Source organism: Poecilia mexicana, unplaced genomic scaffold (assembly GCF_051168715.1).
Source record: "Poecilia mexicana isolate PSO_F unplaced genomic scaffold, ASM5116871v1 scaffold_2, whole genome shotgun sequence".
NCBI classification, from domain to species: domain Eukaryota; kingdom Metazoa; phylum Chordata; class Actinopteri; order Cyprinodontiformes; family Poeciliidae; genus Poecilia; species Poecilia mexicana.
In genome coordinates, this window is record NW_028263371.1 from 20286085 (window position 1) to 20299153 (window position 13069).

At 40.5% G+C, this 13069-nt stretch overlaps 3 protein-coding genes across 4 annotated transcripts in view; 1 reads left to right on the top strand and 2 right to left on the bottom strand.

Moving 5' to 3' along the window:
- The window catches only part of LOC106911691 (NACHT, LRR and PYD domains-containing protein 3-like), a 41388-nt gene extending 33099 nt beyond the window's left edge, over positions 1 to 8289 (bottom strand). Inside the window, exons 1-3 of one of the 2 annotated variants that reach the window (XM_088003734.1) lie at positions 8100 to 8289; positions 5525 to 5660; positions 1087 to 1434 (exon numbers count right to left, since the gene is read on the bottom strand). In XM_088003734.1, the coding sequence (XP_087859860.1) occupies positions 1087 to 1434; positions 5525 to 5558 (382 nt within the window). In that variant the 5' untranslated portion in view covers positions 5559 to 5660; positions 8100 to 8289. The remainder of the gene's footprint in view (positions 1 to 1086; positions 1435 to 5524; positions 5661 to 8099) is intronic. The other variant, XM_088003735.1, reaches the window with a different exon arrangement.
- Positions 8290 to 8356: 67 nt separating this feature from the next.
- On the top strand, positions 8357 to 9428 carry dph3 (diphthamide biosynthesis 3). Its single transcript, XM_014998166.2, has 3 exons — positions 8357 to 8613; positions 8821 to 8895; positions 9121 to 9428. Exons 1-3 carry the CDS (start codon positions 8506 to 8508, stop codon positions 9187 to 9189), a joined length of 252 nt encoding a protein of 83 aa, XP_014853652.1. The 5' UTR covers positions 8357 to 8505; the 3' UTR covers positions 9190 to 9428.
- Positions 9429 to 10483: 1055 nt separating this feature from the next.
- Positions 10484 to 12509, bottom strand: pomca (proopiomelanocortin a). The gene is made up of 2 exons (XM_088003831.1): positions 11827 to 12509; positions 10484 to 11041 (listed from the first exon to the last, which is right to left on the bottom strand). The coding sequence occupies exons 1-2, from the start codon at positions 11941 to 11943 to the stop codon at positions 10607 to 10609; spliced, it is 552 nt and encodes a 183-aa protein (XP_087859957.1). The 5' UTR covers positions 11944 to 12509; the 3' UTR covers positions 10484 to 10606.
- Positions 12510 to 13069: the final 560 nt, after the last annotated feature.

Below are 13069 nucleotides of genomic sequence, written 5' to 3' on the forward strand. Positions count from 1 at the left end.
GGTGCTGGTGCCTATCTCCAGCTCGCGTTCTGGGTGAGAGGCGGGGTACACCCTGGACAGGTTGCCAGTCTGTCGCAGGGCAACACAGAGACACACAGGACAAACAACCATGCACACACACACTCACACCTAGGGGCAATTTGGAAAGGCCAATTAACCTGACAGTCATGTTTTTGGACTGTGGGAGGAAACTGGAGAACCTGGAGAAAACCCATGCATGCACAGGGAGAACATGCAGGCTCCATGCAGAGAGGCCGGGGCCGGGAATTGAACCCAGAGCCTTCTTGCTGCAAGGTGACAGCTCTACCAACTGCGCCACTGTGCAGCCCCCCAGGTGTTAAACAGCATAAAAGCTGTTAAACTACCCAACTTCAAAATGGCCGCTGCCTTGTTTCCTCCATCACAGCCCTGAACCTGGATGATTGATTGCCATTAATAGGAGAAACATCCACTGTGAAACACAACGGACATTTTATACTGTAATTCTCAATTCTGCCACAGGATGGAGCTGTTTCCCCCGTGGGGTGAAAAATTCATAAAAAGCTGAATATTATAAAAAGTCTGAAGGTTATGAACACCAAGAGATATATCCGGCATTAGGAGAGCTGAAAAGTATAAAAGTGGTGAAAATAACACAAAGTATGCAGGAGAAGAAGCGCGGCGAAATTTAAGGAGCAACCAGAAAAGTGGAAGTCAACAGTGTGAATCCTGCAGCATTCACACTAATAAAGAATAAAGAGAATCAGGATCTCAGCATTCCTCAGCATTCACACTAATAAAGAATAAAGAGAATCAGGATCTCAGCATTCACACTAATAAAGAATAAAGAGAATCAGGATCTCAGCATTCCTCAGCATTCACACTAATAAAGAATAAAGAGAATCAAGATCTCAGCATTCCTCAGCATTCACACTAATAATTTCATTATAGAAATAATCCATCCATCCATTCTTTGGTTATTCTGAGTTTTTCTGGGCCTGGTCTCCATGGTTACAGAAACTATGAACAATTACTCATTTTCTCATTTCAATAAATTCATTCATAGCACAGAACTTTAAAATGGGGAGTGCTGCTTGTTTATCTGACCTTTGACCTTCAGATGAATCTGTTTCAGATTCAGTTCTTCTATTCCACCAGAGATGCTGCAGCTGTAGTTTCCTCCATCATCCTGCTCAGGTTTCCTCAGAGTCAGGCTGAAGTTTCCAGAATCCAGAGCGTCAGGATTCATGGAGGTCCGTCCTCTGAAACGCTGGTTCTGGTTTTTAAGATCGTCAACGTTTTCTCTCCGTAGGTGGACGGAGTTAGGACTGAGATCACTGCGAGTCCAGATGAGTAACGGGTCTACAGGTGGAGTACCAGAGTAAATGCAGGGCAGCAGGACAGACTCCGCCCCCTCATTAACCTCCACCACTCCGCCCAGTGCATGCTGGGAAACTGAGGACACAAGATGAGAGTTTAGTGTGTAGAAATAGGGATCAATTATTCGCCAGTGATGAAGGATTTCAGTCTGTCTGCTAAACAGCTCAGTGATACTGAACTCTTATTGGGCAGCAATGATCTCTGTTCATGAGTTTCATGAACTCTTCTGTTCATGTAACTAACATTAAGCAATATGTCATAAAAAACTGATAAATGTGTATTAAAATAAACATTAAAAAACTGAAGGACAGAAACAGTTGAAACTCTAAAAATGCATGAATGTGTTTTTCTCAGAGTCTGTTTGGCAGCCATTAGAGTGAGAGCTTCAGGTAACCTCAGCCAATAGCGTGAGAGCTTAAGGTAACCTCAGCCAATAGCGTGAGAGCTTAAGGTAACCTCAGCCAATAGCGTGAGAGCTTAAGGTAAGCTCAGCCAGTCAGATCGGTTGTCCAATGCTAAAACTCAAAGTAGGTTGGGTTTTTTGATTCTTCACAAAATAACAATTTTAGATCTTTATGTTTGAAGCCTGAAAATCAGCAAAAGGTTGGAAAGTTCAAAGGGGTGAATACTTTCACAAGGTGCTGAGTGTATAGTAGAATAATTTAGTTCTTTTTTAATAATATTTTGTCTTGGTAGACTTTAATGTGAATACTGTAAAGTTAAATAAATTATTTGTGAACCTGGCAACGTATTTTCCAATATGTTGCCAGGTTGGATTAGTCTCCATAGAAACTGGAAGAGCTCTGTTTCACAGGAAAACCTTGCATTACGATTTTGAAAGGCCTGTGGAAATGCTAACATGGCATTTCCACAGGCCTTTCAAAATTACAGGATTTTTTTATAATAATGCACTTAATTCGACAGCGCCTTTCAAAACACCCAAGGACACTTTACAACATCAAAGACACAAATTAAACAGTAAAGAAATGGCTACAAGACACAAAATAGCTAAAAAAATTTAAGTGAGAAGGAACTTGAACAGATGAGTTTTGAGCTCTGAAGGTCAAAGAGAGTCAATATTACAGATGTCAGGAGGAAGAGCGTTCCAGTAAGAGAAGGCTCTTTTCCCCAAAGTGCCGAGACGGACAAGAAGCTCACTGAGGATGAAGAGGAAGAACGAAGGGAATGTGAACGGGTGGCGATATGCAGAAGATCAGCTGGATAAGAAGGGGAAAGGTTATGAACGGCCTTGAAAGGAAACAGGATTTTAAATTGAATTCTGTGAAGCTGCTGTAAAATTGGAGTGATGTGGTATGTTAGGACTGGCTCAAAGTCATAACAAAACTGGAGACCATGCAGGGGTTAAAATGCATAAAAAGGAATATTTATCAACAAAAACAACAATGGATAGTGGATGTCAGTATCAGTGGTGTAATGCAAATGCTTGGATGTGTTGAATGAGTGCATATGGAAATGCTGAGGTGCCAAAACAAAGACAAACTCAAATATGCAAAAGTAGTGGAGCTGAGGCTGACCGAAATTATCGTTCATAAATCGGATCAACCTTGAGCTAAACGCCGCTTGTTCGAGGGACATTGGAAAATCCAATATCCAACTCAAAACTAACTTCACTGCAGTCGGTAACACAATAAAACCACCGGGATAAAGTTTGTTTTGGACTGTGGCCTGTAAAGATGGCACTGAGTGACTGCACATAAACGCCCCACAATGTCTGACGCAGGGACATTGGTGCCAAAGCTCTATTGGCCAATAGTAGACATAGAAGGCAGCTCTCCTCATTAGCATAATTATGCACACGGAAAAGTAAAAACAGGAGAGGAGGCAATGACAAGAACTTGGGCTTGTATAAGGAAAAGACAAAACTAAATATTTACTTTTCTTGACAAAAATGCATGTTATGGGGAAATGAAAAAGAAAATGTATACATTACTTGATGGAAACTCGTGTAAGGAAAAGGAAAAACTTAATATTTATGGTTTTATTTCGTCAGTTTTGGTCCTCCATAGTGTCACTGTTGGCTGTAATTAAGCCTGTCGTGATAAACGACAAATCAATTAATCGCACAATAAATTAAACCTATCGACCTCATTTTAATTATCGGCTTTATCGTCTCTTCCTGCCTTTTTTTCTTTCTGTTGATGACACTGAATGAAAAAAGGCTCAGCTCCGGTGCTCTGCACTGACCCTCCCTTCCTCATTTCCTTAGTGTAATGTTCAGCGCACATTACGCAAGTTGTCGGCCCATTTTCAAAACCTGAGAGGAGAATCCGCGCGTTCTGATTGGCTACCTGTCACATTCAGCGTTAAGCTCCCAGTCAGGGAAAATCCCTGATTTAGATCGGAGCGGCCACGACTATCTACCGTAACCCACCAGACTCTGCAGGATGATCCGTTACGAAATCACCAGCAACAATCTTAGATCGGCCAACGGAAAAAAATCGTGTAGTATGAACTACTGCATTAGGTAGTCGGATGTGCCCATTTTCTCTATTTAAATCTAGTGATTACTGAAGGGCAATACAGTATACAGACTTCATAATCGGCACTCTTTTGGTTGAATGCAGTATTTATTTTTATTCAAGTACGTTTTTTGTTAATGGAGACTGAGAATCCTTTTTTTTTTGGTTGTTTTGTTTTAGTTTCAGTTCCAGTGTTATGTGTTCTTTTGAAAATAAAGTGCATCTATCGCAGGAAATCACATGCATTATTAGTCATTTCCATTAAATCAGTGTCAAAAGGTCTTGAAGCAATATTATTGTTTATCGCAATAATTTTTTTAGACAATCGCTCAGCAAAATTTGTCGTGATAGGCCTAGCTGTAATTAAAAACAGTGAGGTGAATCTGGATCAATTCTACACACACAAAAAAGAAGAGCGCAGTGGCAGCCAGAGCCAAACATAACTTCCGAAGGACTAACATTTCTGCCCTCAACATTTATCTCCATAAATTTTTGAGTCATTTGGATGAGCAAAACTGAGGAAGGCTCCAACAGGCTATCATTACCTTAATGGGCTAAAAACAAATGCTGTGCTGACAGTTTTTATCCATAAAGCACCTAAACCCCTCTGCCGCTGGAGCAGAAAACGCTGGGAGGATACATCGTTTTCTGCTGCATCCTCCCAGCGCTAAGGAGCTAGAAGCTCTTTAATGCTAATGGAGCTAATGCTACTGCTGATGGTACTAAATGTGAAACCACCAATCCAACCAGACGAAGATTGGACCCTAAACAACTGTTACCAGACTGGACACAGAGCTATGGAATCACTTCCCGGTGTAACAATAACCACTGTTTTTTTTTTATTTTTTTTTTTCCTGGATAAATACATTGAAGAGTAAATGTATCATCTGATTTGTATAACAGTTTTACCATTGTAAAATTATTCCAAATTTCCACTTTTAAAACTGATTTTTGGGCAGGTCATGCTGATTTTAAGTGTGGCTGAGATTAGTGTATAAAAAGAGGCGTGTGCGTCGGCGCACAGTGGCGCAACCAGAGTGGAAGACGCTCACCGTCAGATCCGTGCAGCGGGAGACTTGATTTGACTGAATGTTTAAGAGACATGGTCCAGTTGCCAGAGCAATGTCTAAGAGACTTTGCCTTTGAGTATCGAGCTCTGTGTCTAAGATGGAAGCCAGACATCAGTGAGGCAGAGCTTGTGAGGAGGATTTTAAACAACTGCAATCTGAAAATGGCAGGCTGTCTGCGTGGCACAGTCACATCCATGGATCAATTGATAAAGGTGGGATCCCAGGTAGAAAAAGACTACTGGTGTTAACATCTACTGGGGGAAAGTGGATCAGCACAAAGCCAAAGAGAGAGGCCCAGCAAGAGGACAACCTAAGGGAAATCCCAGAAGAAATTAAACCCAGACAAGAAACGGCAAAGTGGAGCCACTGGTTGGATGGAAGAGACCAGAATAAAACTAGGAACAAAAAAACCAGTGAGATCTACTGGGAGGACTGGAGAGAGACCAGTAGCTGGAATCAGAACCTGAGGTTCTGATCCAGAACCAACGACCAGCTGAGGTCACCAGGGGTCAGTTAGAGAGAAGAACGGACCAGAACCAAGAAGCTCTGAGGCTGAACAGCAGCTTCCAGAGAGACTGGAGAGGAAGAGGAGCAGAGAGAGGAAGGTGACCTTACCAAGCAGGAGGATCAATACCATCATCATCATCATCTTCCTCTCAGAACAAACAGAGAGGCTGATCACCTCTGACACCAGATCACCATTTCTACTGGAACCAGCAGAAGGGGAGGTCTGGTAAACTGGGAAACAGACCTGGGTGGAGAAAATGGATGAACTACAACATAGGGAAACTTGTTTACAAAAGTTTTTGTTCTGGTTTTTAGGTTGAGCAGCAGAGGATTCACAGAGAGCGTCCCTGCTGCAAGAACGCTGATGCTCATCTTGGTTTTGTATTTTTGGAATTGGAGCAATTTTAATGTGGTCCAGATACAAAAACGGGCCAAAATCGCCCTTTATTGAAGTTTCACAAGGCAGGTCAATGTTTCACAAATCGCAAGCTTGGTTTTAGCTATTCTGTTTAGTTAAGAGTAATCTAGTCCAGGTTTAAAGAGTCTATGTGTTGTAGTTTTAAAACTAGAGTAAATTAAAGATGCTGAAGGTAACAAAACATTTGGTGGACTCGCCAACTTCAGCTTCGTGGACTGAAATAAATTTAAATACTAAATTTTGACTAAAAATATAGCTAAAAAATAAAAAAGAGCTATAATTGAATAAAAATTAGTGTTCTTCCAGACTGTATAGATGAGGCACAATTTCACACTGATTTTGAGTCAATATGTCACATGACTTGGAAAATATTGAAGAAAACATTATTTAATATTAAAATTACTTACAATATTGAACATTACTTAAAGATTTAATAGAGAATAATGTGTCTCGTGTAACAGCATCAGGCATGTGCAGAGGGGGGGACTGGGGGGGCTTGAGCACCTGCCCCTTTTGCTCCTTGCCCCCAAGTGCCCTTTTGGTCAAATGTTTTTTTTTTGTATTATTTTCTAAGCCCTCTTCTGACACATAACATGTACTAAAATTATTATTATTATTTTTTTTTTGTACAACATAAGCCCCCCCTCCCCCCAGCCTAACCTTATTAACGTTGACCTTTTGCCCGTGACGCGTGATGCAGTTGCCTCTCGCGTAGTGAGAAGGCGGCTAACTGGAGCTCAACGTAGCGAACGTTCCAGATTACAGAACAGTTTTTGGTGAATTAAAAAAAAAAATCGATATCAGTCATTCTTCAGTATCGCTTATGCAATAGGGGCACATCGCCCGTCCAAAACGATCATCTCCATAATGGACATATGTCTTATAACTTGCTTTGCTGCATAATGTACATGGCATTTATTCCAGCGTTAGGTAAATGTATCTTGAAGGAGAATAGCACTTAAATAAAAGATCAACAAGGACATTCATTTAGAATTAAAAATAACACCCTGAATTACCATGATAGATATAATGTATGTAATAAAAGTGTGTCATTAATGAAGGTGAAAAAACTCAACCCAGACTATAAGTTTCGGGTCTGGTTTGCAGAGTATGACGTTAATTTCCCCCCCCCCAATTATTCAATTGATCTCAGTTAAGTAAAAAAAATTGTAATCAAAACTTTTGGAATTGTAATGATTTCTTTTCTAAAAACAAAATGTTTTGTTTAAATAACTTTTCTCTAAATTAAATAACTCATTTTTGTCTCGTGAAATTAAAAAGTTATTTGCCAAACATAAACTTTTATTTGCACCCATCAGAAATATATTGTTGCGATTTTGGGCCCTGCCCATGACGTCATGTGAGAAAAAAAGTTTTTTAAGCTAAACTCAGTAGGTTTTTCTCATGGTGACATGCATTCAATTTTTGCTTTTGTTTTTTTTTCTTTTTTATGCAGTTCCACGTTAAAGTTTGATGCAGCTCTGCTTTCCTGAATGGACCATCTTCATCTCCACTGCAGTAGCAAACAGGCAGCTCTTTTTTATAGATTACAGTTCACTAAAAGGTTGCATTGTGCCCTTGTTTATATTTTTAATAGTGTAATTCTGTAAAGACAAAATATGTCTGGTGGTCTAGCTCTGATTTACAGATCTTGCTAAATTGTGGGTTTGAATATTGCAATACTTTCTTATAACAAAATAGATCTGCAGAAAGAAATTACTAATAAAATATCTTACATATGCATAGCTGTATGTTCTATATATTGATTTTCCTTAGCTTTGATTGTATATCTCACAATTTTGTAATTAAACTCTGAAAGCTGAGTGGCTTTTTAATATTCTGTCCTAGAATGTTATAGCCCCTTTTTTTTGAGCACCTGCCCCTTTAGTGGTCTCTGCACGGCCCTGAACAGCATGAATTAACACTTTGTTGTGTCTGTTGGTAGCAAGGAAATTTGTTGATGGTCCCTAAGTGAACCAATGAGAGCTTGAAGAGGGAGCGGTAGAAAACGGCTGGCCGAAATAAGCGTTCATAAATCGGATCAATGATGAGCTAAACGCCGCTTACTCCGCGTAGCTCGACTATCTTATATCCAACTTGAAATAACTTCACTGCGGTCTTCAGCTGCGGGGAACCCACCCCATGAGAGCCGAGCGACCCAGACCAAGGTGGCCGAGGCCCCGGGAAGCCTCGGTGGGTTCATCGGTTAGAAAGGCTCCAGAGAGCCGAGAGAGACACGGAGGGGCCCGGAGCGGCAACACTTACCTCTGTTGACAAGTCAGATCGTTATTTCCATCCTGAACTCAACATGGAGGCTGATATGAAGAAGGAAAAAAGTTAGTTTCAGTTTTTATTTTCACAGAAAGTCACGTGACTTCTTCTACGTTAGCAATCAAAGTTTGATTCATCTGAATAAATATTAACAGTTAAAGATTTTAGAGCGAAAGAATTAAATTAAAGAAAAATCAATGAAGCTTTTAAAAATAAACAATTTTATTTTACAGAAGTTCTAAACGAATCAAACTGATGAATGCAGTCATTCTTTAGTCACCACCGCCTTCGTCACGGCGTGAGACAGAAACGTCATCACTCTGCGCCGCAGCCCGGCTGGAGTCAGCGTGTCGCCGTAAATAAACCCGTCAGAAGCGGCTGATGGTGTCTCCGGTGAAATATGTCGGTGTTTCATGATGAGGTGGAGATTGAGGACTTTGAGTTTGACGAGGAGATGGAGGCCTACTACTTCCCTTGTCCCTGTGGAGACCGCTTCTGTATAACAAAGGTGAGCGGAGCCTCAGCGCCTTTACCCAAACTCCATATAAAATCTGTTAATTTTAACATTAACTGACCTGTAGGACACACACACACTAACCTGCTCACAGAAATATCTCATATTATTGTTAAGTAAAGTGTTTGGCTTGATTCGGCTTCAGCTATGTTGACCTTTGACCTGCTGGTTGATATTGAGTCACTGTTTATGCTTTTAAAGGAGGACCTGGAGAACGGGGAGGAGGTGGCCACATGTCCCAGCTGCTCGCTCATCGTTAAAGTCATCTATGATAAGGTAGCTGACTGGAACAAACTCGACCTTTGACCTTTCCAGGGGGTGGTTATGACAACTCTGAGTGTGTTGACCTTTAGTTTCAGGCGCTGACCTTAACTTCGGGTTCAGATACTCTGAGCTGAAGTCGGCGGTGAAATCTGGAGCAGATAACTGAACCCAGACTTCCTGAGGAAACTCAGTTTGTTGAACTTGGTTTCTGTTCTGAAACGTTTTTTTGTTCTTCAGGAACTTTTCATGTCTGGAGAAACCATTGAAGCTCCATCAGAACCTAAACTGCAGCGAGTTCAGACCTGAACCAGAACCTGGACTCAACTCAAACCAGCGGACACGCTCTGAGTGGAAACCTCACCCTCCATGTGTTCTGGTGGTGTTCATGTTTCATGGGAAACGCCAGACCCTCTGAGAAGATGAAAAGTTTCTCCAGGATTCCCTGAACCCGTTTGTTCAGACCAGAACTGTGTCATGTTGACACCGAGTGCTGCATTACACAGCAGACAGATGTACTTTATTTTTAAATAAATCTAGTTAATGTGTTTCTGCTCCACTGGAGTTGATATTTACACTTTCTAAACCTTTTAGGAGTTTTTCAGCACTTCCAGCTTCAATTCAGACTTTCTTGAACTTTGTAGATAAAATTTCCTCACATTTAAAAGAAAATTGTGTTGACTTTACAGCTTCAGGATCACTTATACAAGTGAGGATTTATCTGTCCCAGTTTGAAAATGAAATGAGAAAAAACAACTGGAAACAGAAACAAGATTTTAAAAAAACGCAGAGGTACAAAAAACAGTCCTTAAAAGCATCACGTGGATCCAGAATCTACCTGTCTGGTTACAGGATGTCTCCCTCTTGTGGAGGAACCTTGAACTGCAGCATGAATTTATCAGAGGACGGTGACGTTCCTGCAACAACTTTAGCATCAAAATATATCAAAGAAGGAAGCGAGAGTGTATGAAATGGACTAAATTATAATAAAAAAAAAGTCATTTTTAATGATTAAGTAGCTTTAATTTGCAGCTGAGCTGAATTTAAGGAATAAAAGTAATTTATCTGGTTTCTGTTCATAATCAGATCTTTGTTTTGTCTTAAAGTTCTGGTTCTGCAGAACTTCTTAGCTTTACATGTCCTCTAGGTTTGAACAAAATGAATTTTTACGTGAAAACCTTAAAGGTGATTTATCCTTCAGAATCCATATTTTGCATCTTGTTTGGGTTTAAAGTGACGGAGCTATAAAACATCCTGATACTCTCGTTTCTGTCAGGATGATTTTAACCTTCAAACGCTGAAATATCCTGACAGGTTTTGTCTCGTCTCCAGGTGGAAACATGAATAATTAGAGGAAATGAGGAAACGGAGATGGAAACGTTTGAGAGGCAATAAAATCAGACGAACAGGAAACAGTTCAGCACTGAACAGTTCAGAACTGAACAGTTCCTTGGGTTCATTTTTTGTTCAAATGGAATTAAAACCCAGTAAATGTTTGTTTGTTCCCAGATCAGATTATTTAGGTTTAAAGTTGAATTTAATGACTGTACTTTGAATAGGCCACTGACATGTTTTTAAAGAAACAGAACAAAAGACAAACACGTTTTTCCTTTTGCTTGCAAATAACTCATATAATAAATACAGTTATTTACATGGAGCCATAAATATGAAATCCCTCGCAGCGTCTCATTGGCTGAACCCCCGGCGTGTCTCAGCGTCTCATTGGCTACATCTGCTCCTCCTTGTTAATGATGTTCTTCAGCAGCGTGACCAGCGGTTTCTGCCTCCCTTCCTCCCAGCTCTTCATGAATCCTCCGTAGCGTTTCCCCACTGGCGGCCCGCTCCAGCGGAAGTGCTTCATCTTGTAGGAGCCGTCCTTCTTCTCCTGCAGCAGCTGCTCCTCCTCCTCCTCCTCCTCGTCGCTGCGCCTCCTCATCTCGGCGGGGAACGCCTCGGCCGACTCCTCCTGCACTCCGTTGGATGTGTAGACCTTGACGGGGCGGCGTTTGCGGCCGACCGGCTTCCCCCAGCGGAAATGCTCCATGGAGTAGGAGCGCTTGGCCTGCGGGGCGGCGGGGTCGGGGGGTGGCGACAGGTGGGCGTCACCTGGGACCAGGGGCGTCTCGGCCGTCAGGTCAGAGCGGCAGGCGTGGAGACAGTCCTACCAACCCCACAGGGTCAGATTTACTGACTTTATCCAACTAAACCTTAATACTCATCTAAAGTTATATTACAGTAACTTTTAATAATAATAAACATTTAACTGGACCACATCTGAAATATTGAGTTTGGTCAATGCCAATCAATATATGGCTACCGCACAGCATTCTGGGGGATGTAGGCAGAGGAAGCAAAAAACATTAAAATAAAATTTAAAAAGATTTTTAACCAAATAATCTTCAAAACAGATTAATAAAAAAAAAGATGAAACTTGGATTGAACTGGGAAACAGCAACGATGATCTTCAGCTAAACTTTATGGAACTACATTGTTCTCGACAATCTAGATTACTTATCAATAAAACTCATTTTTCAATGAACTTTTTTTTTTTCATTCTGTTTTTTCAGAAGAAATTCACATAAAATCTAAAATAAGTCACATTTTCACACTAATGCATCATTTTGAGTTCATTGCTGATCAGGTTGTGGTGAAGCTACCTCCCACCTGCAGGTGGCAGTATTTATTTTACTCCTCTGCTGCCTCATTTACCATCATAAATTTGCACAAATATCACAAAATTCACTGCAAATATGTATAATTTATCTCCACAAAATCTTTTGATCTAAATATAAATCCTGGAGGAACGGATCAAATTAAGTTATTTTAACTTATTGAAAGCAAATATTTGTTAATATTTAACAGTATAAAGTGATTTTTCTGTGACTTTAGATTAAATAATGTAGTAAATATGTTCCTGGATGGTTTAATGTTTATGGATCATTTTACCATCATGCTGCTCTCGCTGTTCAGATCCTGGCAACTCAGACTCTCCCAGCATTGGCTGGCTGCTCCTCTGGCTCCGCCCACAACCACCACGGCCACCAATAGCCACGCAGGACTCATGATCCTGTCCACCAATCAGAAACCAGAACATTTCATCTCATTTTCATCGCATTTTTATCCACCTTTTGTTACAAAATGAGATGAATATTAAACAGAAATAAAATACTGAACATTTTAATGACTGTAATTAATAATTAAACTGCTATCATGAATTAAAATAAAACATTTAAGGTGAAATTCAAAAACATTAGTTTATTTTAAGGTTTTAGCTAAAAAAAAAAAAAAAACTTTTCTGTTTTATTTAATAAAACATTTTAATTTCTGATGAACAGATTGAAAAATTAAAACTCACTGCAGTTTGACGTTTCTTCTTCTGCTTCTTATTGCTGGTGGATTCTGGGAGGTGAAGACTTCTTCTTGGTTGCTCTTGTCCTCTGAAGCTCAGAGCAGCTCGTTTATATCCTGGCCATCAAGGACACACACACACACACACACACACACACACACACAGAGAGAGAGAGAGAGAGAGAGCGTAACATCATTCATGGATGGTGGTCAAATATACACACTACCAATCAATGGAGCATCTGCCTCCCTCCTCACCTCCCATCACAAAAACATTTTTTCCTCCCAGTTTTTATTTCTTTATTCTTGAATGTCTGATGATGTTTTTTTCCATTTTCAGGGCTTAATAATAATCTAAGCATGTCATGTGCGTCCTGTGTGAAAGGCCACAGGCCGGTTTGTCGGATTAGCGCCCAGGTGTGATGCGGTAACCGCGGCAGGCTGGGATTCAAACCAGCAGCTGCTGCTTTTGTTCTTCCTCAGCGGCGCTAATCACCGATTAGCTGATTTTCCAGGAAGTTCAGCTGCTCTTCACTCAGCAGGTTTTCCATCACAGACTTTAATAAAAACAACAGGAGTTTCATCGTAACGTTCACAGTTCATCAGCCAAGGAAATGCTCTGCTAATTTGCTAACTATTAGCTTAGCACTGCAGCGTTTCACTAAACTGGAAACATTTAGCTTCCTGTAATTACTCGGCTGGTTTGTAAACTTTCTCAATGAATAAAAGTTTACCAACAGTTAAGATTCAACAACTAATCAGTTATTAAAATAATCGCCAACTAATTTAGTAGTCAATTAATCGTTACCTGGACTCTACAGACTCTGAAAATTAATCTGAT

Excerpts from the sequence above, each read along its gene's own strand:
- dph3 (XM_014998166.2), top strand. The coding sequence starts at position 8,506 with ATGTCGGTGTTTCATGATGAGGTGGAGATTGAGGACTTTGAGTTTGAC. Across the intron at positions 8,614-8,820 it reads ACCGCTTCTGTATAACAAAG|GAGGACCTGGAGAACGGGGA; the intron begins GTGAGCGGAGCC and ends ATGCTTTTAAAG. Across the intron at positions 8,896-9,120 it reads TTAAAGTCATCTATGATAAG|GAACTTTTCATGTCTGGAGA; the intron begins GTAGCTGACTGG and ends TTTGTTCTTCAG.
- pomca (XM_088003831.1), bottom strand. The coding sequence starts at position 11,943 with ATGAGTCCTGCGTGGCTATTGGTGGCCGTGGTGGTTGTGGGCGGAGCC. Across the intron at positions 11,042-11,826 it reads ACAGCGAGAGCAGCATGATG|GACTGTCTCCACGCCTGCCG; the intron begins GTAAAATGATCC and ends TGGGGTTGGTAG.